The sequence below is a fragment of the Taudactylus pleione genome, unplaced genomic scaffold, assembly GCF_031769625.1.
Source record: "Taudactylus pleione unplaced genomic scaffold, aTauple2 ptg000366l, whole genome shotgun sequence".
Taxonomy (NCBI): Eukaryota; Metazoa; Chordata; class Amphibia; order Anura; family Myobatrachidae; genus Taudactylus; species Taudactylus pleione.
This window is the reverse complement of record NW_028284767.1, coordinates 9712303-9737664: the sequence shown is the minus strand read 5'-3', so window position 1 is coordinate 9737664 and position 25362 is coordinate 9712303. Positions and strand designations below refer to the sequence as shown.

Sequence of the window (25362 nt, the reverse complement as noted above, 5' to 3'; positions counted from 1 at the left end):
CATCCGTGGTGACTTGACACCAGCACTGGGCGAACTGAAAAAGTCGGTATCTCACTCTGGGATCCCTCAGATGAAGGCCTGTCCCGTCAGGCTGAAGGTTTATCCTCAGGTTTAGAAGCAGGGCGTTTGGAGTTCCAGGTCTCCTTCGGTATGGCGGCCCTCGTGTAGGCAGACAGCCTAGGAAAAGACTGGCCTTTAGGTTTTCCTTGAGGACAAAAAGACTTAACAGATGTAGTCCGAGGCCTCGTAGTGAAAGTAGCTGAAGGTGGAAATGTTGTTTGTGATACTGCCAACGTTGCTACAATCTTGTCAAGGTCAGGGCCAAACAAGATCTCCCCATTATAGGGTAATCCATTTTAAGGCCTATCTTGGAGTCCACCTCTGCCTTCCAGGAGCACAGCCATAGGGTATGGCGGGCAGATACAGTCACGGCCGAAACCCTGAAGTTTAGGAGACTGGCATCCAATGTTGTTACTGCAACATATGAAACTGCATCTTGAAAGTAAGCAGCAAGAGACATCTGATCCATAGAAGTTTTTGAGGGAAAAAAGGTCCACAAATGCATCAGCCCATCTCTCAATAGCATTAGCCACCCAAGCGATAGCCATGGTTGGACGGACAACAGCCCCTGAAAGCGAGTACATTGATTTCAGGCAAAGCTACCAACTACGTATTCATCCGGGCAGGGATGGGAGGTGTAGTAGCACTCTTAATCAGACGAGTAATAGGAGAATCCACCCCAGGAGGTGATACCTATTGCTTGCAATGACCCTCAGGGAATGATTACCATGAGGCCAAACGCTTTTGTGATACCACCTATCTGGCGATTGCCAGACCCTTGTCATATGATCCACTCGTTGGTCAGAGAGGGGGTAAAACAGCCGAAGACGCTTTAATGCTTAAAATGAGGGTGATCAGATTTAGGTGCAGGTTCGACATCCTCTATAACTAGGATGGACTAGACCGCCAGCACCCAAGCAGGGATAATAATACTTGATTTAGGCTCCCCCTCGAGTGAAAGGAATAGGAGTCCGACACATCATCCAGTTCACCGTTGGCTGACTATCTGTGTTAGACAGCAGTGCAAACTAGGAAATAGCCACAGGGCGTTTATTACCCAGGGTGGCTGTTGTGGTAATCCCTGCAAGGGAAAAGACAGACTGTTGTGGTACCTGAGGAAAGTACATTCACTGTGAAAAACCCCGATAGGGAGCGATAGTCTGTGTCACAGGGGTAAAATGCAAGCCACTGCCAGCGCCTCCGGTCTGCCCCCAGAGACCAAGACTGTATATACCAGCGTGTCACCGCCGCGATCTTACCTGTTCCCCGGCGATCCGGCAGCAGTCCCGGGATCCCCCAGAGCTGGGCTAGCACAAACTCTGGAGTCCCGCCGCGATCCCCAGATCTGTACTGGCGTTGTGGCGCCTGCGGGGTGTAGGAGCGGCAGCTTGGATGTCCAATGGACAGTCTGACACTGCCGCTCTGAAGAGTTCTAAAAATAAAATAAAATGAAAACGCATAAAAATAAAACTTAGTTTAGGGGCTGCTAATCAGCCCCCCTTCGCAAACGGTGGCAGACTCCGTTCAGGCACCAACTTAAACTGGGATGCCTCTGGCTTGGGGGCGGGGTAATAGGGAAAGTGGACCCAGTGCATCCTTGGAGCTGAAAGCTTTAACTGCGCGGTGCCCGGATTTGGTTCCCAACCTATACCCCCAAGATCAACCCTGAAGAAGAAACATTCTTGATCCGTGCTCGCACAAGCTTATGAGCGCTAATACAATCAATGTATAACGAGACTTTCCTAAACAAAGGCAGGTTTATAAAGTGACTGGTTCAAAGACTGACATGACTTTATAAAGGCAATATTACGGTCAATTGCTAGGTTCCATAATCTCATAGTAATAAACAAAGTGCATATGCGTATGAAGTCAGAGTATTCTGCCAGTGTTACTCTTGAAACAAAAAATTAATTAACATTACCTGTGGAATCCTAGTGATTATGTCAGGATACTTTGAAGTGTTGTTTTCCTGATTTCTACTATATACGTGTACTTCCCCATTCTCTAGAATATGTATCTATGAAGAAAAATGTATAACTGAATATTACTGAATAAATAATAGTTAAAAGTGTTGGAATAAACAGAGACATCCCAAACTAGGATACTTTCAAGCACATATAGTAAAGATGAATTATAGTCTACAGAAGTATTAGTTTATTTCCCAATAACGTATTGTATAATTTTTTTCTCTGAACTACCTGTGCACGCTCTCCATCGTATTTATATTCACAGGTAAACGCAGCTTCCTCAAATCTCTTAAGAACCTCGCCAACGCCCTTTGTAGGATGTGCCAACATAGGCTTTAGGGGGACACCTGATTAGATAAAAAAAAAAAAAAAAATTTTTTTTTGCCTAACTTCTCATAAATTAAAGACCAAAAGTAACAGAAAGACATGCAAAAGATCTATAAAGAGAAACTTAAAAAAATACTTAAAACTCAGTTATTACCTGGGGTGAGTTTGCAATGCTGAGGAAGATCTTTAATTCCATGTTTTAAGATGGCTGGAATAACTGCATCATAGTTCGGTAACTCACTAAGAAAAAAGAAAACAGACCATGAGCACTCTCTTTAAAAAAACAATAAATCAATGTACAATCCCAGTGAGTGAACTCTATTGATTAATGATTTTACTCAAACAGCTGCTACGGTAACTGAAACACAAATGTGTTAATTAAAAAGGTCCGACATGTGTTTGTTATGTATGTTGCGAACACTCACAAAGCTGTTTGATAAATCTGATGTTACCCTAGCCTATACCACGCACATTCTTCTACTGATTTTCAGGTGTGAAACAGAATTGCTGTTGAAAACTATTACAGTATAATGAAATACAGATGTATCCTTGTACATATAGCCTCAATATGCCATGCAGCATGACTTGCCCGGCGTGAGTTAGCCACCAGGTCCCGTGCTAAAATGCACACTGTGCTGATCAATTTTCTATGCAACACTTGTATATCTGTATGCACCAGAGTTTGTATATGAAGCACAAAGCAACTTGGAATGAAAAAAGCTGTGGCTGTCACATTGCATCACTTTGTATAGCGATTCAGGGACTCAGTCGCACTCAGGTTTACAAGTGTCGCATATCAATTATTCAGCAGTCTGCTGGTATGACCTAGTCGCATCGCAACTTATGCCCGTATTCAAATGCCAGTGAAAAGTCAGAATCCACGAAAAAGTATCGTGGATGACGCAATTTCGTCAGGCGGAAACTTTTCACTGTATTGAATTGCAAAGACTTTTCGCGTACGCGGAAAGTCAATGCAATGTAATAGGCGAAAAGTTTCGCCTATGAATAGCAGACGGAAAAAAGTGCAGAATTGTGGTTTTTGGGTGCAAAGGTGTGGTAACCACTCTGCACCCTTGGGACAGCCCCCCAAAGGATAACTGCGTAAAAAAAAATAAAAAAAAATTAGGAACATCTCAAAAATTACTTTGAAAAGGTGGGCAAAAAAGTACAAAGTGGGGGTAAACATAAAAAGTAGCAAAATAGACTTAAGAAAGGTCTGCAAGTATGGGGGAGGTGTTTTTTTTTCATTGCAGGTGCTTGCTGAAGGTGCATTTTTATCATCACTTAAAACTTTACTTTTGCTATTTTAACCCAAGCTTGCAACCATTTTATGTACCCCAAATTTTACAGAACTACTTATTTTCTCCCAAAAAAAAAAACTGCTTAATGCTATTCTTCACCACTTGTGCAAAGACACTATATAGAGGCAATTGAAAGCAGTAAGGACCCCAAATAGCTCCAGGGGGGCTAATCGGGGACATCTATACTGATCCCCAATGCTAGTGAATCTTTTGGGGGGGGGTGTTGGGCTAATTTTCCTCATCTTTGACAGCACTTTTCGCCTGTTTGAGTTTCACCAGGAAGCGTTTTTGCGTCCTTTGGAATTGAATACGGCGAATAGCGGGGGCGCGCATGAAAACTTTTTGCGTCCAAAACACGCTATGTAGGCAAAAAAAGTGCGACAGGCATAAAAGTATCGTGGGTGTGAAACTAACTGAATATGGTCCAGCGATGCATATTCGGCGAAAAAATTCAACGCCCAGCACTAGAAGAGTCTCACGGAACCTGGCGCACCAAAAGAAGCTTTTTATCACAACTGTATCTATATTGGACACATCTGTTTGTTAAGACAAATGTATTGTCAAATGGAGGTGTCCTCTACAATAAAAAAAAAAAGTGCAGAAGGTATGGTACTAAATGGAAAAACGTTAAAAAAAAAAAAAGAAATGGAAGGTGGAACGCGTAAACATGGAATGAAAATGGAAGGTCTAGATTTACAAACAAAAAGATATTTGTTTGCATGATAGTAAAATATACAGCAACACTATTCCACTTCTTCTTGTTTGTAACAATAAACAACCCAAATTCAGACTTTTCAGAGATGTCCAAATAAATTGTGAGATATCCATATCCCAGTGACATTACCTGTAATTGAGACAAGTTGAAACCTGTAGTTACGCAAATCAATAATTGCCTACAAAAATGAATAATTGCCAAGATGATAAAATATCTACTATAGCATTAGCTTGTCAACCAAATGACTGTCTATTGGATAAAATAAAAAATAAATGTTTTCGAAAGGTGTCAATCAGAACCTAGAATTTAACTTCCTGTTTTCATGAAAAAATGATTGTACTGCACAATTTTTCTAACATGTTATAAATTGAAAAGTCAGCAATTGCATTTTGTGGAAAATACTTAAAGTAATTTTAAACAACAAGAAATAAAAAAGATAAAATGAATACAATGTAAAAGTCTAACCAAAATGTTTGCTTCAGTATCATGGCGTTTTCTTCAATCCAGGCTTTCTTGGCATCTGCACTCATTCCCTTTGATCCATCCAACACTGCAGGTGGAAACACTAAAAGAAATTAAGAGTTATGGTACTTACCTGTTAACTCTATTTCTTCGAAGTTCACAGGGATACCATGGGTGTGTGTGTTGGAGTGATCCGGGCACCACAGTCAAAGCCTTAGCTCCCAGGATGAACTGGTCCTCCTCCACATATACCCCCAGCCACAGGCAGACAGTTTTATAAACAAGCCCAAGGTAGGAGCAGGAGAGAGGAGAAGGAAGAACAATGTAGACAAGAAGCACTCTCACAAAAGATGAGGGAATCAGTTACCAAAAGGAAAATACCCAATGAAGCCAGGTGCGTCAGGGTGGGCGCCCTGTGGACTTCTAAGAAATAGAGTTAACAAAAGGTAATTCTACCTTAACTCTTAATTTCTTCTTCAGGGTCCATAGTGATCCACAGGGGTACCATGAGGAAGTCCTAAAGGAGTTTCCCCTAAGGACGGGGACGCTCTTGAGCAGTATCAAAGGCGTAAAACCTGAGAAAGGTGTGGACGGAAGACCACGTGGCCGCTTTGCACAACTAATCATCAGAAGCGCCACATCAAACCGCCCACGAGCGTCCCACAGACCGAGTAGAATGTGCTGTAATCCCATTTGGAACAGGACGACCAGCTTGCATGTAGGTCTGAGAGATTGTCATGCGGAGTCAATGAGCCAGAGACTGTTAGCTGGCTCGTTGGTTCCGCTCAGCCTTGCTTGTGAAAGCCATACAGTACAAAGAGAGAATCTGATTTCCTCAAGGATTTAGTACGATCCACGTAGATCCGAAGAGCACAAATTACATCCAGAGAGGCTTCACCTGCAAATAGGTCCAAGGACTGGAAGGCCGGAACCACAATCCCTTCATTTAAATGGAATTGGGATACCACTTTAGGAAGGTAACCAGCCCTGGTACGTAGAACTCTGTCCGGATGAAAGATCAAGAAGGGGGAGCGACAGGAGAGCGCTGCCAAATCAGATATCCTGCGGGCAGAGGAGATATCGAGGAGAAAGAGCGTCTTCGTTGTCAGCCACTTGAGGTCTACTGATTTCAGGGGTTTAAACGGAGATGCCTGTAGAGCCCAGAGAACCAAGGACAAATCCCACAGAGCCACAAAGGTCAAAGGGAGGTTGGAGAATGTTGGAGGTTGGAGAATGAGAGAATGTTCTAACATCAAACAGGGGAGCGATCCTTTGCTGGAACCAGACTGATAGTGCAGAAACCTGAACTCTAAGGGAGGCCAGGCAGAGGTCTAACCCAGACTGGAGAAAAGCAAGCACCCGGGTGACCCTAAAAACTGTAGGGTCATAGCTTCTGGGGAGCACCATTGAAAATAAGAGTGCCAGACTCTGTAATAGATGCGGGCTGAGGAAGGATTACACGACCTAAGCATTATCTGGATCACAGAGCGAGAGAAACCCTTGGTTCTTAAGGGGGATGTCTCAAGAGCCACGCCATCAAAGACAGACGAGGTAGGTCCGAGTCCAGGCAAGGGCCCTGCACTAACAGATCCTGCCGTAGAGGAAGTGGAAAAGGAGTGTCTATGGAGAGACTCCGTAGGTCAGTGAACCAATGGCGCCTGGGCCAGGCTAGAGCCATTAGTATAACCATGCTGCCTTCTTGTTTGAACTTTCAGAGAACCCTCGGGAGGAGGTAGATCGGAGGAAAGAGGTATGCAAGATTGAAATCCCACCTCACTGCCAGAGCGTCCACGAAGGCGGCTGGGGGGGGTCTCTGGTCCAGGACCCGTACTTGGGGACCTTGTGGCTGTGACGTGAGGCCATGAGGTCTACTTCTGGCAGGCCCCATTTGTCCACCAGGAGTTGAAAGACATCCGGGTGGAGAGCCCACTCTCCGGCGTGTATGTCCTGACGGCTTAGGAAGTCCGCTTCCCAGTTCAGGACTCTGGGAATGAACACCGCCGAGATTGCCGGGAGATGACATTCGGCCCAGACCAGGTATGCATCAAAAATGTCCAAAGAAACCATGAAATCCCCAAGCTCCAATGCCAGGACAATTGATCGTACAGTTTCCATGCGGAACTTGGGCACTCGGGATAAATTTGTTGAGAGATTTGAGATTCAGAATAGGCCGATGAGACCCATTTGGCTTTTGAATCAAAAAGAGTGGAATAAAAACCAGTTCCTACCTGAGCCGAAGAAACCGGTATTATCACACCTGAACTCAGCAGGGAGTGAATGGCTTCCTGGAGGGCCAGGGCCTTGATGGGATCTGATGGGGGACCTGTACAAAAAATAATTGGTGGGGAGGACGCCTCAGAAAGGTGAAGGCATACCCCTGAGAGACCACTTCTCAGACCCAGGCGTCTGTTGTTTGACGCTAAGATTAAAAAGATTGAAGAAGTCGACCTCCCACCAGGAGAAGGCCTGCCACATCAGTGTTTATGGTCAGACTTGGAACTGGACGTCTGGCCGACCAAGACTGCTTGGATTGCGGCTTGGTGGTCTTGCGATAACTAGACTGCCTGTCCTCTTGCCTCACCCTGGGGGCAAAAGTACCGAGAAGAGGACAGCCTGGGCTTAGGGGCAGCTGCTAATGGCAGAAAGGCAGATTTTGAGGCTGCCACGGTAGCCACAATTTTGACCAACTCAGCGCCAAATAGCATGTCTCTAGAGAAGGATAAGGATTCGAGTGCATTCTTGGATCCAGTGTCCGGCTTCCAGGATCGTAACCAAAGGACCCGGGAGAAAAACGAGGTCGCAGATGCCTTAGAGGCAAGGAGTCTAGTATCCAACGCAGCTTCTCCCAAATAAGAGGCCACTTCCTGAATATGGGAGATGTAGGCCATTGTTGATGCGTCAGAATCCGAAAGCTAGGTTGCCTGAGCCTATGTCTTTGGTGGCTAACATTCTGTCCGCCTTTGCTGATTGGCGCAGACGCTATGAGCCCTATTCTGAACTGAGTGGGCATAAACATCCATCCAAGAAAAATGAATAGGGGGTACCGACATAGTAGGCTGTAATAGCTGTGGGTACCCCATGGTGGGTGGTAGCTTGGGGGCTGATGAGCAGTCCACTAGCTGCGTCATAACCTGGGTTAAGGAGGACACCCAAGGTGGCTCCTAGACAGGGGCTGGTACGGTGGACTGTGGAGGTGGTACATAAATAGCACACAGACCACCTTGCACAAAATCCTGAGGGGACAAGCCAGCTGAACAGGATCTGCAAGTAACCAGCACAAGGGCCTCAGGCTCCTGTTTACCCATAAAAGACATAGTAATAACCAGCAGCACACAATCATTGTATGGCTAGTAATGCAGTGTGACACCCTTCACAAATACAAGTAAATGTGAAGTAATAATGAACCCCTACCACACCTGGTAGTTGAGGGTTAAACAAGATCAGCAGGGATAGATATAACTGACAGTCAGAAAGTTTTAAGACCATATATCACAAAAGCAGAGCTAGCACATGTCACATACAATGCATATAAATTATACTTATAATCGGCTGAATCAACTACTCAAGTCTTATAGGGCTGTTAGGATTTGTGTGCTGTATAACCTGGCTCCAGGGAAAGTTATACAGGAAGACTTGGACCCGAATCTCCTGAGACCTGTAGCTTAAGAAAAGCCCTGATTAATGGCTCTGAGCGTCTCAAATAGGGAGGAGGGTGAGGAGGTGGAGCAGCTCAGAGGCGGGAAACCTCTTGTGAGGGATCGCGCCCTGGGCTGGGGGAGGGGCTGCCGCAGGAGAGCCTACCTTCCTACTGCATCAACCGCCGGGTACTGCTGGCCTCTACATGGTCCCCGACTTCAGCTTTTTACTGCCCCAGTGGTCTAGTGGGGAGAAGACGAACCAGTCGCCCCACTGCAAGGCCCGCCAGCAGGTCTCCACCGCCGGAGTTAAGGACTGCACAAGCAGGGAATCACCTTACCTGTTCTTCTCAGTTTATCCGGTTGCAGCCCTGGGTCCGCAGTGGAGCGGTTAGCAGAGCGCCACTAGCGTCCGCCGTAATCATCAGACACTCACCGGTGTTGCGGCGCCAGCAGTTAGGGCAGCAGTACAGGTGCACATTGCTCAGATAAACAAAAAAAAAAAAAAAGCTTGGGGCTGCCCAAGCAGTCTCCCTGTCTAAAGGTGCGACTGGTCCTGCCGGCACCAAACACAAAAACTGTCTGCCTGTGGCTGGGTATATGTGGAGGAGTACCAGTGCATCCTGGGAGCTAAAGCTTTGACTGTTTGGTGCCCGGATCACTCCAACCACACACACCCTATGGTATCCCTGTGAAACCTGAAGAAGAAAATTGCTTAATATAACAGACTTAATATAATTAAGTTACAGTTGCTTAATAGTCATAAAGACACAATATATTAATAAATAGAAAAGTTGTTTAATAGTTGTATGTATGCGCGTCTGTGCGTATAAGATTGTGCCATGATTAAGGTCCATGGAAGGATTGAAAAGTCGGCTGAATATTACTGCATTATGACACTTTATAGAAATTTAAAGATGCAGTTTAATTTAAATACAAAGACTGCTGAGTGCCCTGCTCTACTCTGTTGTAGGGTGTATATATGGCTTTACTAGTTACCTATCATTAATGCCAATTACCAAAAGTAACAGCAACTCTATGCATAAAAGCATACAGATATTTATAGTCAAGAGGTTTAGTTGCTGCTCAAACACCAGAATGGGGGAAATGTTATGCAGCATCTTTGACCGTGAAACAATTGCTGGTACCAGACAGGATAGTTTGAGAATCTCAAAAACTGAGGATTTTCATGCACAACAGTCTACAGAGTTAACAGAGAATGGTGTGCGAAACAGATACATGCAGTGTGAAGCAGCTATGTGGGCAAAACAGCCTAGTTAATGAGAGAGGTCGAGGGAGAAAGGCAACAATAACTAATCGTTACAGCAGTGCTATGCAGAAAAGCATCTCTGAAAATCGAAACAAAGTGAATGGGTTTAGCAGCAGATGACCACATCGGGTTCTATATTTGTGAACTCAGAATATGGAGCTGTGTGACCCCAAATCTCAACAAAACAGACTGTTCAAACTTGGAAAAACGTTGCTTGGTCCAACAAATCTCATTTACTGCATCAGATTGCAGTAAGGTATGTTTCCTTGGGACTTTAGGGGTGTCCAACCAAATACAGCAAAGTACCCATTGAAGTGGCAACTAAGTGTGAGTGTGTGTGCGTACAGTCAGGTCCATAAATATTGGGACATTGACAGAATTTTCATATTTTGGCCTCTATTCACCACCACAATGGCTTTGAAATGAAACAAACAAAATGTGATTTAACTGCAGACTTTCAGATTTAATTTGAGGGTAATTACATCCAAATCAGGTGAACGGTGTAGGAATTACAACGGTTTCTATATGTGCCTTCCACTTTTTAAGGGGCCAAAAGTAATGGGACAAACTAAACAATCCTAAATCTATCTTTCACTTTTTAATACTTTGCTGCAAATCCTTTGCAGGCAATTACAGCCTGAAGTCTGGAATGCATAGACATCACCAAACGCTGGGTTTCATCCCTGGTGATGCTCTGCCAGGCCTCTACTGCAAATGTCTTCAGTTCCTGCTTGTTCTTGGGGCATTTTCGCTTCAGTTTTGTCTTCATCAAGTGAAATGCATGCTCAAATCGTATTCAGGTCAGGGGATTGACTTGGCCATTGCATAACATTCCACTTTTTAGCCTTAAAAACTCTTTGGTTGCTTTTGCAGTATGCTTCGGGTCATTGTCCATCTGCACTGTGAAGCGCCGTCCAATGAGTTCTGAAGCATTTGACTGAATATGAGCATATAATATTGCCTGAAACACTTCAGAATTCATTCTGCTGCTTTTGTCAGCAGTCACATCATCAATAAATACAAGGGAACCAGTTCCATTGGCAGCCATACATGCCCACGCCATGACACTACCACCACCATGCTTCACTGATGAGGTGGTATGTTTTGGATCATGAGCAGTTCCTTTCCTTCTCCATACTCTTCTCTTCCCATCACTCTGGTACAAGTTGATCTTTGTCTCATCTGTCCATAGGGTGTTGTTCCAGAACTGTAATGGCTTTTTTAGATGTTGTTTGGCAAACTCTAATCTGGTCTACCTGTTTTTGTGGCTCACCAATGGTTTACATCTTGTGGTAAACCCTCTATATTCACTCTTGTGAAGTCTTCTCTTGATTGTTGACTTTGACACATATACACCCACCTCATGGAAAGTGTTCTTGATTTGGCCAACTGTTGTGAAGGGATTTTTCTTCACCAGAGAAATAATTCTTCTGTCATGCACCACAGTTGTTTTCCGTGGTCTTCCGGGTCTTTTGGTGTTGCTGAGCTCTCCGGTGCATTCTTTCTTTTTAAGAATGTTCCAAACAGTTGATTTGGCCACACCTAATGTTTTTGCTATCTCTCTGATGGGTTTGTTTTGATTTTTCAGCCTAATGATGGCTTGCTTCACTGATAGTGACAGCTCTTTGGATCTCATAGAGAGTCGACAGCAACTGATTCCAAATGCAAATGTCACACCGAGAATCAACTCCAGACCTTTTACCTGCTTAATTGGCCCCTTAAAAAGTGGCAGGCACATATAGAAACCGTTGTAATTCCTACACCGTTCACCTGATTTGCATGTAATTATCCTCAAATTAAATCTGAAAGTCTGCAGTTAAAGCACATCTTGTTTGTTTCATTTCAAAGCCATTGTGGTGGTGAATAGAGGCCAAAATATGAAAATTCTGTCAATGTCGCAATATTTATGCACCTGACTGTATATGCATATATACATATTTTATATATATATATATATATATATATATATATATATATACACACACACACACACACACACACACATACACAATAAGTATTTAGCACATCAACATTTATCTCGGTTAATATATTTGTAATGGGGCTATTGTAATTCAATTTTCACCAAATGTCAGCAACAACCCAAGCACATGCAAAGAAATAAAACCATAGATGTCCATAAATTAAGTTATGTGTAATAATGTGAAATGACATAGGGAAAATGTATTGAACACATGAAGAAAGGGAGGTGCAAAAAGGCATGGAAAGTCAAGACACCAGCTGAAATCAATCAGTAATTAGAAAGCAATCCTGCCCCTTGTCAGTGCAAATTAATATAAGCTGGTTCAGTCCCAACTGATGGCCTATAAAAAGGTGTCTCATTACCAAGGTGTCACACAAGAAATATCTCATGATGGGTAAAAGCAAAGAGCTCTCTAAAGACCTTTGCACCCCTATTGTTGCAAAACATACTGATGGCATTGGTTACAGAAGGATTTCTAAACTTCTGAATGATCCAGTGAGCACTGTTGGGGCCATAATCCGAAAGTGGAAAGAACATAATTTCACCATAAACCGGCCACGACCAGGTGCTCCTCGCAAGATTTCTGACAGAAGAGTGAAAAGAATCAGAAGAGTTGTCCAAGAGCCAAGGACCACTTGTGGAGAGCTTCAGAAAGACCTGGAATTAGCAGGTACAATTGTTTCAAAGAAAACAATAAGTAATGCACTCAACTGCCATGGCCTGTATGCACGTTCACCATGCAAGACTCTATTGCTGAAGAAAAAGCATTTCGAAGCTCATTTAAAGTTTGCTGCACAACATTTGGACAAGCCTGTGAAATACTGGGAGAATATAGTCTGGTCAGATGAGACCAAAATTTAACTCTTTTGATGCCATAATACACACCATGTTTAGAGAAGAAATGGCACTGCACATCACCCCCAAAACACCATACCAACAGTGACGTTTGGAGGTGGGAACATCATGTTGCGGGTCTGTTTTTCAGCATATGGTCCTGGCACACTTCATATAATTGAAGGAAGGATGAATGGAAAAATGTACTGAGACATTCTGATAAAAATCATCTACCAGGATGCTGAACATGAAACAACGGTGGACATTTCAGCAAGACAATGATCCCAAACACACAGCCAAGGACACTCTCAGAGAAAGAAAATAAAGCTGCTAGAATGGCCCAGCCAATCACCTGACTTGAATCCAATTGCAAATCTATGGAAATAACTACAGATCAGAGTTCATAGAAGAGGCCGACAGAACCTTCAAAATTTGAAGACAGTTTGTGTGGAAGAATGAGCCGAAATCACACCTGAGCAATGCATGCGACTAGTTTCTCCATACAGGATGCGTCTTAAAGCTGTCATTACCAAAAAAAGGCTTTTGTACGAAGTATTAAATTACTAGATACAAATATATGATTGTTCTTTAGGGTTTGAAGATCACAGAGAACTTATATCTCTGTCATAATTTTACCTGAAGCAGCCTATTATGGGTTTATTTTGATCTATAGAATGATTGCTTGTTCTACTCCTTTGGAAACAGAGAGAGCAGTGTTAATAGTACACTTCTATAAATTTGTCTCCATGAGTATTCACTATGATAAGTCCTTAACTAAACACTCATTTATCTGAGGATATGATTAAAGCTGCATACACACAACGATTTAGCAAATGAACGATTTTAGTAAACGATTTTCGTTCATTTTACCCTTAAAAAAATGAACGAAAATAGTTTACTAAAATTGTTCATTTACTAAATGTAATGAACGATTTTTATTTTTTTTTAACTACAAAGATTTTTGCATATTCCCTTACTGAAAATCATTGAGTTGGTCAGTCTGACTGAACTACAAACGTGAACGTGCATGAACGATAATCGTTAGTTTTAACTTAGAAAGTGAACGATTTTTTCAACGATTGAACAATAAACAATATCGTTAAAAAAATCGTTGTGTGTGTGTATGCACCTTAAGTTACCCCTCTGTAAATATGATCGGTGTTTGAGCCTTATTTATAGAATTAATTTAATTGAGTATTTTAAAAGATAGGATTGTGTATGCGAATGTATATTTATTATCAATCCGCTATTAAGTATTCAATTAAACCTTTGTTTGTGTAACAATGCGAGATCAATGAGATGTAATTTATTATATTCTGAAATGACCAAATTTAATTATCTGTCCATGTATTTATTAACTAAGCATCACCTGTGGGAGTGAGGATATAAGGACATTCCTGAGACCTTCCAATTACCTTTGAAAAAGTCACACGGTCTGTGACGAAACACATTAGCAGGGCGCTTCTTTGACACACTGTTGCACTGATCTATGCTTCATTTACACGGATTCCGGCTACCGCTGAACGACACACGGATCTTTAGTATCCGGCCAGCCTTCAAATAATCCGGCTGACTAAACGGGACTCTGGACACTATAATCAAGAAGGCCCCGCACTACGTTCTACCAGTTCTCCGCGAGTACATGCCAGAACACCTGACGAACGCGGTCTTGATACCGGAGACACGCGGACTGAGTATGGCTGAAGTTTTATGCCTGATTGACCGGCCACTTTACATTCGGCACTGAAGCCTTGTATAACTCATTATACAGCTGATATATACACTTAAGGATGATTCGAAAGTGAAATTTTTTCTATATCATATGTACACAAATTCATGCGTGCGAATCATATATGAGGCGACTCTGCATTTTCAAAAGTCAGTGTGCATATATACGGATATAGGCATTCACCAAAACCAAATGTAAATGCATTAACACATTTATTGGAGTGACCCTGTGATCCTATTGATCTAAACCTTACACCTGGGAAGGGTCATTATATTAAAATTCTTGCCGGACACATTGTGATAATTACAAACAAGGTATGACCTCGCACCAAAATATATCTCTTGTATTGAATGTTACAGAGATAAATATTTATTATTGTTCTCCAATGCCCCCAAGTAACTTCATAAACATATTTCTAGAAGTCATATAGTCATATATGAAGGTGCTACCTGACAACCTAAATCAAATTGACAATACACAAAGAAAAAGCAAGGTATCTTGTCTGGTGCACTGAGGGGATCACAGTAATAAGTTTCTTGTCTCTGATTATATATTAAGATATAACTTTTATTTATTTTATTTAAAAGGTAATATTGGTCCAAGATAATGAAAGGCGAAATAATTAAAATGCATAGAATAAGATATACGTGAAATCTAGAAGGAAAAAGTGATTTAAAATGTCACGTGTCGTCGGTCTAATGTATGCAGATTAATATTAGCCGGGGTTCATGTATAGTGCATTTATTTGGGGAGTGTATCTCTCAGTGTCGTATGAATCACAAATTGTATCACAGATTCAAATCAGATATACGTTCTTAGTTATTTATTGACACAATTCTCTTTTCAATTAAATAAGATCTCACAAAGGTGTGAGTTGGTATAGATCGCAAGAGGTACAATTAGTTATGATTTAATACCTTACTCATGACGATTAACAATCGGTTCCCAAGATCTTCTCTTTAAACTCAAATCTCACATTAATCTAATAAATACCCAGTGTATTCATACTGGAACAACAATGTTTCGAGTTGTATCTTTATTATTATTTACTATGAACATTAGCCACTTGTTTCAAAACAGTCATATGCAATTTTGAAGGTTTATTATTAATAAAAAAACCAATGCAGTGCCACTTATGCAATGCCCCCTGAATTTGTGCCCATTATGCAATGCCCCTTATGCAGAGCCCCAGTAGTGCCTTTTATGCAGCCCCCAGTAGTGCCCCTTATGCAGAGCCCCTCGGTAGTACCCCTTATTCAGAGCCCCCAGTAATATCCCTAGTAGGGCTCCTTATGCAGAGCCCCCAGTAATGTCCCTAGTGGTGCCCCTTATGCAGTGTACCCAGTAATGGCCCTTATGCAGAGTCCCTTATGTTGTGCCCCCAGTAATGCCCCTTATGCTGTTCCCCCTCCCAGTATAGAACAGGCCCCACTCAAATGTGCAGTGCTTACCTTTCTTCACGATGGCCGTTGGGCACCGCCCCAGTAATGCCCCTTATGCAATGTCCCCAGTAGTAATGCCCCTTATGCAATGACCCCAGTGGATCCTATGGACTTTGAAGAAAGAGTTAACAAGGGTAAGTTTTACCATAACTGTCCTTTTCTTCTTCAGAGTCGATAGGGCTCCACAGGGAGCCCTTGGGGATGTCCCAAAGCAGTTGTTCAAGGGCGGGAACGCTCCTGCACTGATAGGAGAACCCTATGCCCGAAGGAAGCATTCTGAGTGGCAAATATATCAAAGGCATAAATCCTAAGAAAGTTGTGGACCGAAGACCGGGTGGCCGTCTTGCATAGCTGTTCAGCTGAGGTGCCACGCCAGGCTGCCCTGGAGGTACCCACAGAGCGAGTAGAATGAGTAGAGACTGTAGTCGGCAAAGTAAGGCCAGTCTGCGGGCAATCCTGTGAGATAGTCATGTGAATCCATCTGGCCAGAGTGTTTGTTAGCTGGCCATCCCTTCTTGTGGAATCCATATACAGTGCATCCGGAAAGTAGTCACAACACTTCACTTTTTCCATATTTTGTTATGTTACAGCCTTATTCCAAAATGGAATAAATTAATTTTTGGCCTCAAAATTCTACACACAATACCCCATAATGACAACATGTAAAAAGTTTTTTTGAGATTTTTGCAAATTTAATAAAAAAAAAAACAACAACTAAGAAATCACATGTACATAAATATTCACAGTCTTTGCTCAATACTTTGTTGATGCACCTTTGGCAGCAATTACAGTCTCAAGTCTTTTTGAATATGATGTCACAAGCTTGGCACACCTATCTTTGGGCCGTTTTGCCCATTCCTCTTTGCAGCACCTCTCAAGCTCCATCAGGTTGGATGGGAAGCGTCGGTGCACAGCCATTTTCTGATCTCTACAGACATGTTCAATCGGATTCAAGTCTGGGCTCTGGCTGGGCCACTCAAGGACATTCACAGAGTTGTCCTGAAGCCACTGCTTTGATATATTGGCTGTGTGCTTAGGGTCGTTGTCCTGCTGAAAGATGAACTGTCGCCCCAGTCTGAGGTCAAGAGCACTCTGGAGCAGGTTTTCATCCAGGATGTCTCTGTACATAGCTGCATTCATCTTTCCCTCTATCCTGACTATTCTCCCAGTTCCTGCTGCTGAAAAACATCCCCACAGCATGCTGCCAGCACCATGCTTCACTGTAGGGATGGTTTTGGCTTGGTGATGAGAAGTGCCTGGTTTCCTCCAAACATAATGCCTGGCATTGACACCAAAGAGTTCAATCTTTGTCTCATCAGACCAGAGAATTTTGTTTCTCATGGTCAGAGAGAGTCCTTCAGGTGCATTTTGGCAACCTCCAGGCGGGCTGCCATGTGCTTTTCACTAAGAACTGGCTTCTGTCTGGCCACTCTACCATACAGCCTGATTGGTAGATTGCTGCAGAGATGGTTGTCCTTCTGGAAGGTTCTCCTCTCTCCACAAAGGAATGCTGTGGCTCTGACAGAGTGACCATCGGGTTCTTGGTCACCTCCCTGACTAGGGCCCCTCTCCCACAATCGCTCAGTTTAGACGGCAGGCCAACTCTAGGAAGAGTCCTGTTGGTTCCGAACTTCTTCCATTTACGGCTGATGGAGGCCACTGTGCTAATTGGGACCTTCAAAGCAGCAGATATTTTTCTGTACCCTTCCCCAGATTTGTGCCTCGAGACAATCCTGTCTCGGAGGTCTACAGACAATTCCTTGGACTTCATGCTTGGTTTGTGCTCTGACATGCACTGTCAAGTGTGAGATCTTATATAGACAAGTGTATGCCTTTCAAAATCATGTCCAAGCAATTTAATTTACCACAGGTAGACTCCAATTAAGCTGTAGGAACATCTCAAGGATGATTAGTGGAAACAGGATGCACCTGAGCTCAATTTTGAGCTTCATGGCAAAGGCTGTGAATACTTATGTACATGTGATTTCTTATTTATTTATTTTATTTAAGTTTGCAAAAATATCAAAAAAAGCTTTTTACACGTGGTCATTCAGGGGTATTGTGTGTAGAATTTTGAGGACAAAAATGAATTTATTCCATTTTGGAATAAGGCTGTAACATAACAAAATGTGGAAAAAGTGAAGCGCTGTGAATACTTTCCGGATGCACTGTAGGAAAAAGAGGGAGTCCGATTTCCTGATGGAAGTAGTACGGTCCACGTAGATCTTTTGAGCATGGACCACATCCAAAGAGGTCTCACCTGCTGAGAGGTTTGGTGAACTAAAGGCCGGAACCACAATTTCCTCATTCAGGTGGAAGTGAGAAACCACCTTGGGAAGGAAGCCTGGGCGTGTTCGAAGAACAGCCCTATCCTCATGAAATATCAAAAAGGGGGAGCGACAAGAAAGCGCACCTACATCAGATACCCTATGAGCACACTCTATAGCCAGAAGAAACTGTTTTTGCAATGAGCCATTTGACATCCACGTTCAAATGGAGGTTCCTGAAGTGCTTTGAGTACCACTGACAAATCCCATGGGAACCCACATACCCTAAAAGCCTTTGGCCTTGAGAGGATCAGTATGGGAATAAGAGGTGGGGATGTGGGAAATAGTCTCCTCAGAAAAGACAGAATGGATTTTCTGACTAGAGACACACTTACTCCTAACAGACTTAAATGAATTCAACAGCTACAGTCATTTCTTGATCTAATACTATAATGAACACGGATGATATGCTCACTTCTCCCCCATTACAAAAATATTAAAAATATATTTAATTTCATTATACACCCTTTTCTTCTAAAATTAATTTTCTATCACATGCCTATGTCCATTAAGGGATATAACTATATTATTTTTTAAGTTAAATAATATGCAGTATATGATTAAATATATCATTAACTGTATCATGCCTTTTATTAGGTTATATAAATCATTTTAATTCTACTATATCATGTATGTAGAGTTTGTATGTACTCTCGTTTTCAGAATTACCACACACATACTAGGGTGTATTATACCAATTATTCACAGCTGACACTTTCTCACTGATTCACCAATATGATGTTCACTTTTATTCCTTTATAGAATTATTATTATATTTCTTTCCCCCTTATACCCTTGATTTTTTCACTCATGGCTAGTCCATTCAATAACACTACTAATTCTTATCACTCTAGAGCTACCATACATTTTCTTTTCTTTAATAGGTAATACACTTATTATTATGTATATAGAGTTTATATGTACTCACTTGTATCTTTTCCTCTTCACTGTTTCACTTATATAGAATCTATATGTATTCACCTTTAGTGAGTCACAATGTACATATTAAATTATATTTTAAATGTTTGCAGGGCAGAGTATTTGTAGGGCAACTATATTAATAATATTATTTATTATATTCATTTGATGTACATATGAATGTTATTTTTTTATTTTACTGACTTCTTATCTCTTCAATCTCCTTTTCCCATTTAATTTTGAGATGCAGCGCTATATTATTTCAGTTTTATTATATTTCTATTATATTTTTTCATCTGTTAATAAATATCACGTATTTGCCCGTGTGACCATAATCAGTCCGCAACTGCAGCTGCTGGAGATGACGCAGCTTGCACTAGCTGACAGGCCCCCGTTAATGTGTTTTTCCCCTTCTAAAATTTATGATCACGAACCTAGGGATTTCCCTCTCCCTAGGTCCTCCCACTTCTCCTCCTCCTCCTCCTCCTCCTTACACAATAGGCTGAGACAGATGCCTATTACTCAGCACGGCTCTCCCAATTGACAAACGAGTATACTTAGACCAGGTATACTGGGAGACACACTGAACTGGGTCCCCCGTGATCAAGCCCACAAGGCGAAACACGCGTCGGCACGGATCTAGGGTGTTCCCGTGACTGCGCAGTGCGGGACACCCCAGCACCAGGTTATGTATTCAAATACAGCATATCACTTTGCCTGATATGTACTACAGGACAGAGCATACTATGATGATTAGGATTTACCCTTTCTCTGCTTACATGGTAAATTCCTCTTTCAGGTACAACAGGGTTTTGCATTAATTAAATAGAGATTGCCATCTACTGTTTAACTTGACTATATTACTAATTGATTCAAAAAGCCTTTCTATTAATCAGGATGTATTTACTCACTGTCACAGACTGCAGGATTTACTCCTTCACTGCCAGTGTGTAACATATACTCTCCGAAGTATAAGATAGTTGATACTATGCGATTGCCATTTACTTTCAGCGAACAGTGCTATATAATTAACTGTGCATATCTAATCGCCAGCTGACCAATACAGCCTTTGAGCAATCAGAATTTATTTCTCCTTTCACTGTTAAACATATTAACTTTTCTCTTCTTGAGATAGTTTTATACTATGTGAATAGAGATTGCTATCTTATGATTATTGATAACAGTGAACAATCTATATACAATATAAAATGAATCAATCATTTAACCATTGGATTATCATACTTTTCCCAATTTGGGTCTGTATTGGTTGACACCGGATGGTGTATGAATTTCCGCTGATATTAATATTATCTGGAATTATAGTATGTACTTTTGAGTTTCTTATGCCAAAGGATCACCTTATGGACTGGCGCTGAAACTCTTGTTCTAGTTATTACAACCCAGCGGTAGTTTGACTCACTTTCGGATATTTTCATTTGTGGATGTGACTTCAGTGGATGTGAACACCATACATAATTTTGAGATATACCCTCCAGATGTGTCTCCTTGATCTACATTGCCTATTATGATTGCAATAATTTTTTATGTGCACTAGTGACGTTCATATACGACTTTGGTAACTGTGTTATTTCTTTCCATTTTTTTCCAAGAGGTTCTCATACCAACCTGATAATTCTCTCATTTGTTGTCCTATGCTTATGGGTATGACAACAGCAGAAATTGGGGTTGATGACGGGAACCTCTTCTTAACTACCTATTCTCGAGACTACTACACCAGCAGATCTCTCACTCCTCCTCCTCTGCAATTGTGTATGAGACTGAGCAGCAGAGCCTGGTTGTAGAATCTTTAGCCCCTACTTTTCTATATCTTTGTTAACCAAAATTTCCCTATATAATATTGTTCTAACATGATATGATACTGCGTCACCGACTGTGATATTCAAACATATGATCACTCATATTTGAGACCCATCAATTTCTATTTAATCCAAAATTGCATCTCTACAGTATCCTGTACCTTCCCAGTGGTCCTCATTTCAACCTATAAATTCACTTATTTGTGGTCCAATTTCATGGGCATGACAGCAATTAGCAGTAATTTGGTGTGAATACTAGGACCACTGTTGACTATTGATCTTAGGGGCAACAATAATAGCAGATCTCTCACTCCTTTACCTCCACTTTTTTTAAGTGTGAAAGGAGCAGCAGAGCCTAGTATTGAATCTGACACCCCTAACTTTCTATTTTTCCATTTTTGCTGTCACAACCCTCATTGGGAATCACTAGAGTACACTGTTACCTTACTGTTTCATTGCATACAAGCTCAACACCTATTGACCTGGTGTTTTTTTATAATTTTATTAATACATGTTTCATGTTGTATTGTCCAATAAATGTTTTTTTCCATATTTCGCCTACCTTATCTGGGTTATTGTTAACCAAGATTTATCTACTCACTCTTTTCACATCTTTTGTCAGATTTCTCTGATATCTGTGTAAGTCCTTTTATTGAATAATCATAGATAATAATAAAAGTTATGTTTTAACTGATACCAATTGAGCTTTTAGAATGCACCCAAATAGAGTTCTTTAGGTTGCAGTTCTTTTTGAACAGATACCTCCAGTTTGTCGAAATCCCATGGAGCCACAGGAGGGACAAAGGGAGGTTGTATCCGTAGAACACTTTACATGAAGGTTTGAACATACGGTATAGGAGCAATTCTGCGCTGAAAACAGATAGACAAAGGAGAATCCTGCACTTTGAGAGATGCTAAGCAGAGATCAGAGTACCAATCTCGTCTGGGCTAAGCCGGAGTTATTGTTATTGCTAACAGCACTGTGCCCCCCTCCTGTCTGAATTTGAAAGCCCTCGAGGGATATTGGAGGGAAGATATATGCCAAATGGTAGTTCCATTTCACCGACAAGGCGTTTATGAAGGCGTTTTGTTCTGGTTCCATAAATTGGAAGTTTGTTGTTGAATCTTGAGGCCACAAGATCCACTTCTGGAAGACCCCATTTGTCTACCAGAAGCTGAAAGACTCCTGAATGTAGAGACCATTCTCCTGCATGCACGTCGTGACGGCTGAGGAGATTTGCTTCCCAATTGAGAATCCCCGGGATGAACACTGCGGAGATGGCTGGGAGATTGTGTTCGGCCCATGTGAGAACGTGCCCCCTAGGTGATTGAGGTAGGCCACAGTCATGGCGTTGTCGGACTGTACTTGTACTGGCCTGTTTTTCAGAGTATTCTGAGACAGAGTGATAGCTCTGTAGATGGCTAGAAGCTCCAGGATGTTGATTGGCAACACTGCCTCGACTGGGGACCATCGGCCTTGGAAGGAGTGCTGGCCGGTTACTGCTCCCCACCCTCGGAGGCTTGCATCTGTGGTGAGGAGAGCCCAGTCAGGGTTCCAAAAGGAACGACCCTGGTTCAAATGGGAAATCTGTAGCCACCAGGCTAGGAACAGGCGAACCTCTGGGGGGGGAGGCTCATCATCTGGGATTTGAGCAGATGGGGTAGCCAGTTCCACCTGGAGAGGATCAGGTGTTGCAGTGAAACTGGGCGAACTCCACCATATCGAAGGTAGACACCATTGATCCCATGCCTGCATTGCAAAGTGAATTGACACTCTGCGATTGTGAAGCAGTCTGCGTAGTCAGTCTGTGCTGCTATTGTTGAAATCTAGTCCCCTGTTAGGAAGATTCTCTGAGAGATTCTCAAGAGTCCAGGAGGGCTCCCAAATGTACCATCCTTTGAGAGGCTGTCAGGGAAGACTTTTTCCAATTGATCAACCCACCATGCAAGAGATCGCCCAAGTATGGGAGCAGTCTGATCCCTTGACGACAAAGAGAGGCCCCCATAACTGCCATGATCTTGGTAAAGACCCAAGGGGCCATTTGAGAGGCCAAACGGCAGAGCCTGATATTAGTAATGTTGGTGCAGTGTAGTAAACCGGAGATATTGTTGATGAGAAGCAGCTATAGGTACATGTAGGTAAGCCTCCTGAATGTCTAGTGAAACAATGCTGAAATATGTCCCGATCATTGTTTGACCATTATATCAATGATCGATAGTTTTGGGAGCGATATGATCTGTTTAAGAAATAGTGTTGGATAAGTTATAAATATATGTTCTTGACCTAATTCAATGAAAAGACCTGACAAATTTTGAGTGTTTTTTGGGGGGAAAAAACATTAGCTAGTTAAGTGGTTAGACCACTATTTTCATAGTATTTTGGAATGTCACCGGGGATGGGTTCTCCCATTTATTCCTGTCAGAAAGAGAAGAGGGTAAATGATAGACTATGCTTAGAGACCAGGAACCACTTATTTGGGAGAGTATCAATTAGAAAAGCACAACAACCTTGCAGAATATAAGAATAAAGACTGGTGTCTAATAATGATATGAGAGGATCACTCACAATTTTGGCTACGAACACAGCCACGAATAAAAAATGGTACCAAAACATCCTCCAAGAGCAACTTCTCCCAACCATTCAAGAACAGTTTGGTGACGAACAATGCCTTTTCCAGCATGATGGAGCACCTTGCCATAAGGTAAAAGTGATAACTTAGTGGCTTGGGAAACAAAACATCAAAATTTTGGGTCCATGGCCAGGAAACTTCCCAGACCTTAATCCCATTGAGAACTTGTGGTCAATCCTCAAGAGGTGGGTGGACTAAAAAAAACCCCACAAATTCTGACAAACTCCAAGCATTGATTAGGCAAGAATGGGCGGCCATCAGTCAGTATGTGGCCCAGAAGTTGAATGACAGCATGCCAGGGTGAATTGCAGAGGTCTTGAAAAAAAAGGGTCAACACTGCAAATATCGACTCTTTTATTGACAATTACATGACATTTATGCAAAGCCTTTGACACTTGTGAAATGCTTGTAATTTTACTTCAGTATACCATAGTAACATCTGACAAAAAGGTCTAAATACACAAGCAGCAAACTTTGTGAAAACCAATACTTGTCTCATTCTCATAACTTTTGCCCATAGCTGTACATCACAGTCACAACAGGAAGCTCAAACACACAGAGAGGAAAAAAAAATGAAATGGAGCTGAACAGAAATTATGCTACACCAGCCCTAGAAGAACTCCAGGGAGGAAGCGTGCCAAGAAGTTGGGGAGGGGAAAACGGGAATAAGTCCCCTCTCCAAGGGTAAACCCAAAAGAACTACCTGCAGGTTGCCTAAACCGCGTCCCATTATTAAATGTAATGTCCCTAGTGGTCTAGTGAGGGAGCAGACCACCGGGCCCTCACTGGCCCTCCCCATCCCCTCAGTGACCACCATACCAATGAAGTAACATACCGCTAGTATTATCGGCTCACCAGGGAATCCTCTTACCAAAGTCACCGATGCTTCGGTCGCAGCCCCATGTGCTCTGCTTGCTCTGGAAGATTGTGTGGTCACAACTATTGTCTGCGGCGACAGAATTCTGCCTCCCAGAGTCGGGGTGTTAAAATGGGGTGGTGGGTGTGAGCGCTACTAATAAGCATCTCTGCAGTAATCAGTAAAAAATAAAATAATAAACTAAAATAAAGAAAAAACTGCATCTACAAGAGCAGCTGAAAAAACGAGCCCAGCACCTTAAGGCACTAAAAAAAAAACTGCTTGCTGTGGGCAGGGTAGAAGGGGATGAGTAACCTGAGCTGTCTTAAAAGTTATTTCTTAGTGGCTAGAATCCCCCAGCACCAGCTATACCCCCATAGTTTCTCCAGCATCCCCATGACTAAAAGAGTCACTGTATTTGTAAATCGCTCCTTACCTTGGCCAGGTGGGGTAAGGCACACTGCCTGTGCAACAGCTGAAAGAACAGATAGCTCTGCCAATCCTATTCGAAGTTTTCCTCCCAAAGATCTAATGAATGTAGAGGACATTATTAATAATAATAAAATATACACACATAAAATCTAACCATACACAATACATACCTAGCAATATAGCGTGCTTCAGAAAATCTGCATGCCACAAACAATCCTTTAATTATATCAATCTTCTTATTCATAGACTGAAATAAAGTAGGTATATTATTATTATAACCATAAAAGAGAATGTTTCCTAGAATCACAACTCTATACTGCATAAATTCTGTAATACACACACACACACACACACACACACACACACACATATAAGGACCTACTCATACACTAAATTGAAGCTATTTATTTTGTATATTCACAGTATAATAGTTTTTGTAGAACAAACACTTGTGTGTTCCTGTCCTCCCCTGCACAATGAGTACAACACTATAGCGAGGAAGCATTCCCCTTAGGAAAAGTGTCTTCCTTAGGAGTATGAATGACATACTTAAGGGATCAATCCAGATCAGTAGTTACCCACCAAGTCATCTTTCCACCATTGTTAGCAGAAAAAGCTATTTGTGGGACTCTCACTGCACCAACAGTACGGTTATTAAC

General features: G+C 42.1%; 1 protein-coding gene across 2 annotated transcripts in view; it reads right to left on the bottom strand.

Annotated features, from left to right (window-relative positions):
- Positions 1–25362, bottom strand: part of LIG1 (DNA ligase 1) — a 217596-nt gene that overhangs the window by 65233 nt on the left and 127001 nt on the right. The window contains exons 14-19 of one of the 2 annotated variants that reach the window (XM_088444581.1): positions 24874–24950; positions 24708–24799; positions 4836–4920; positions 2509–2594; positions 2259–2374; positions 1982–2077 (exon numbers count right to left, since the gene is read on the bottom strand). In XM_088444581.1, coding sequence (XP_088300707.1) covers positions 1982–2077; positions 2259–2374; positions 2509–2594; positions 4836–4920; positions 24708–24799; positions 24874–24950 — 552 coding nt within the window. Of the gene's footprint in view, positions 1–1981; positions 2078–2258; positions 2375–2508; positions 2595–4835; positions 4936–24707; positions 24800–24873; positions 24951–25362 lie in introns of both variants that reach the window. The other variant, XM_088444580.1, reaches the window with a different exon arrangement.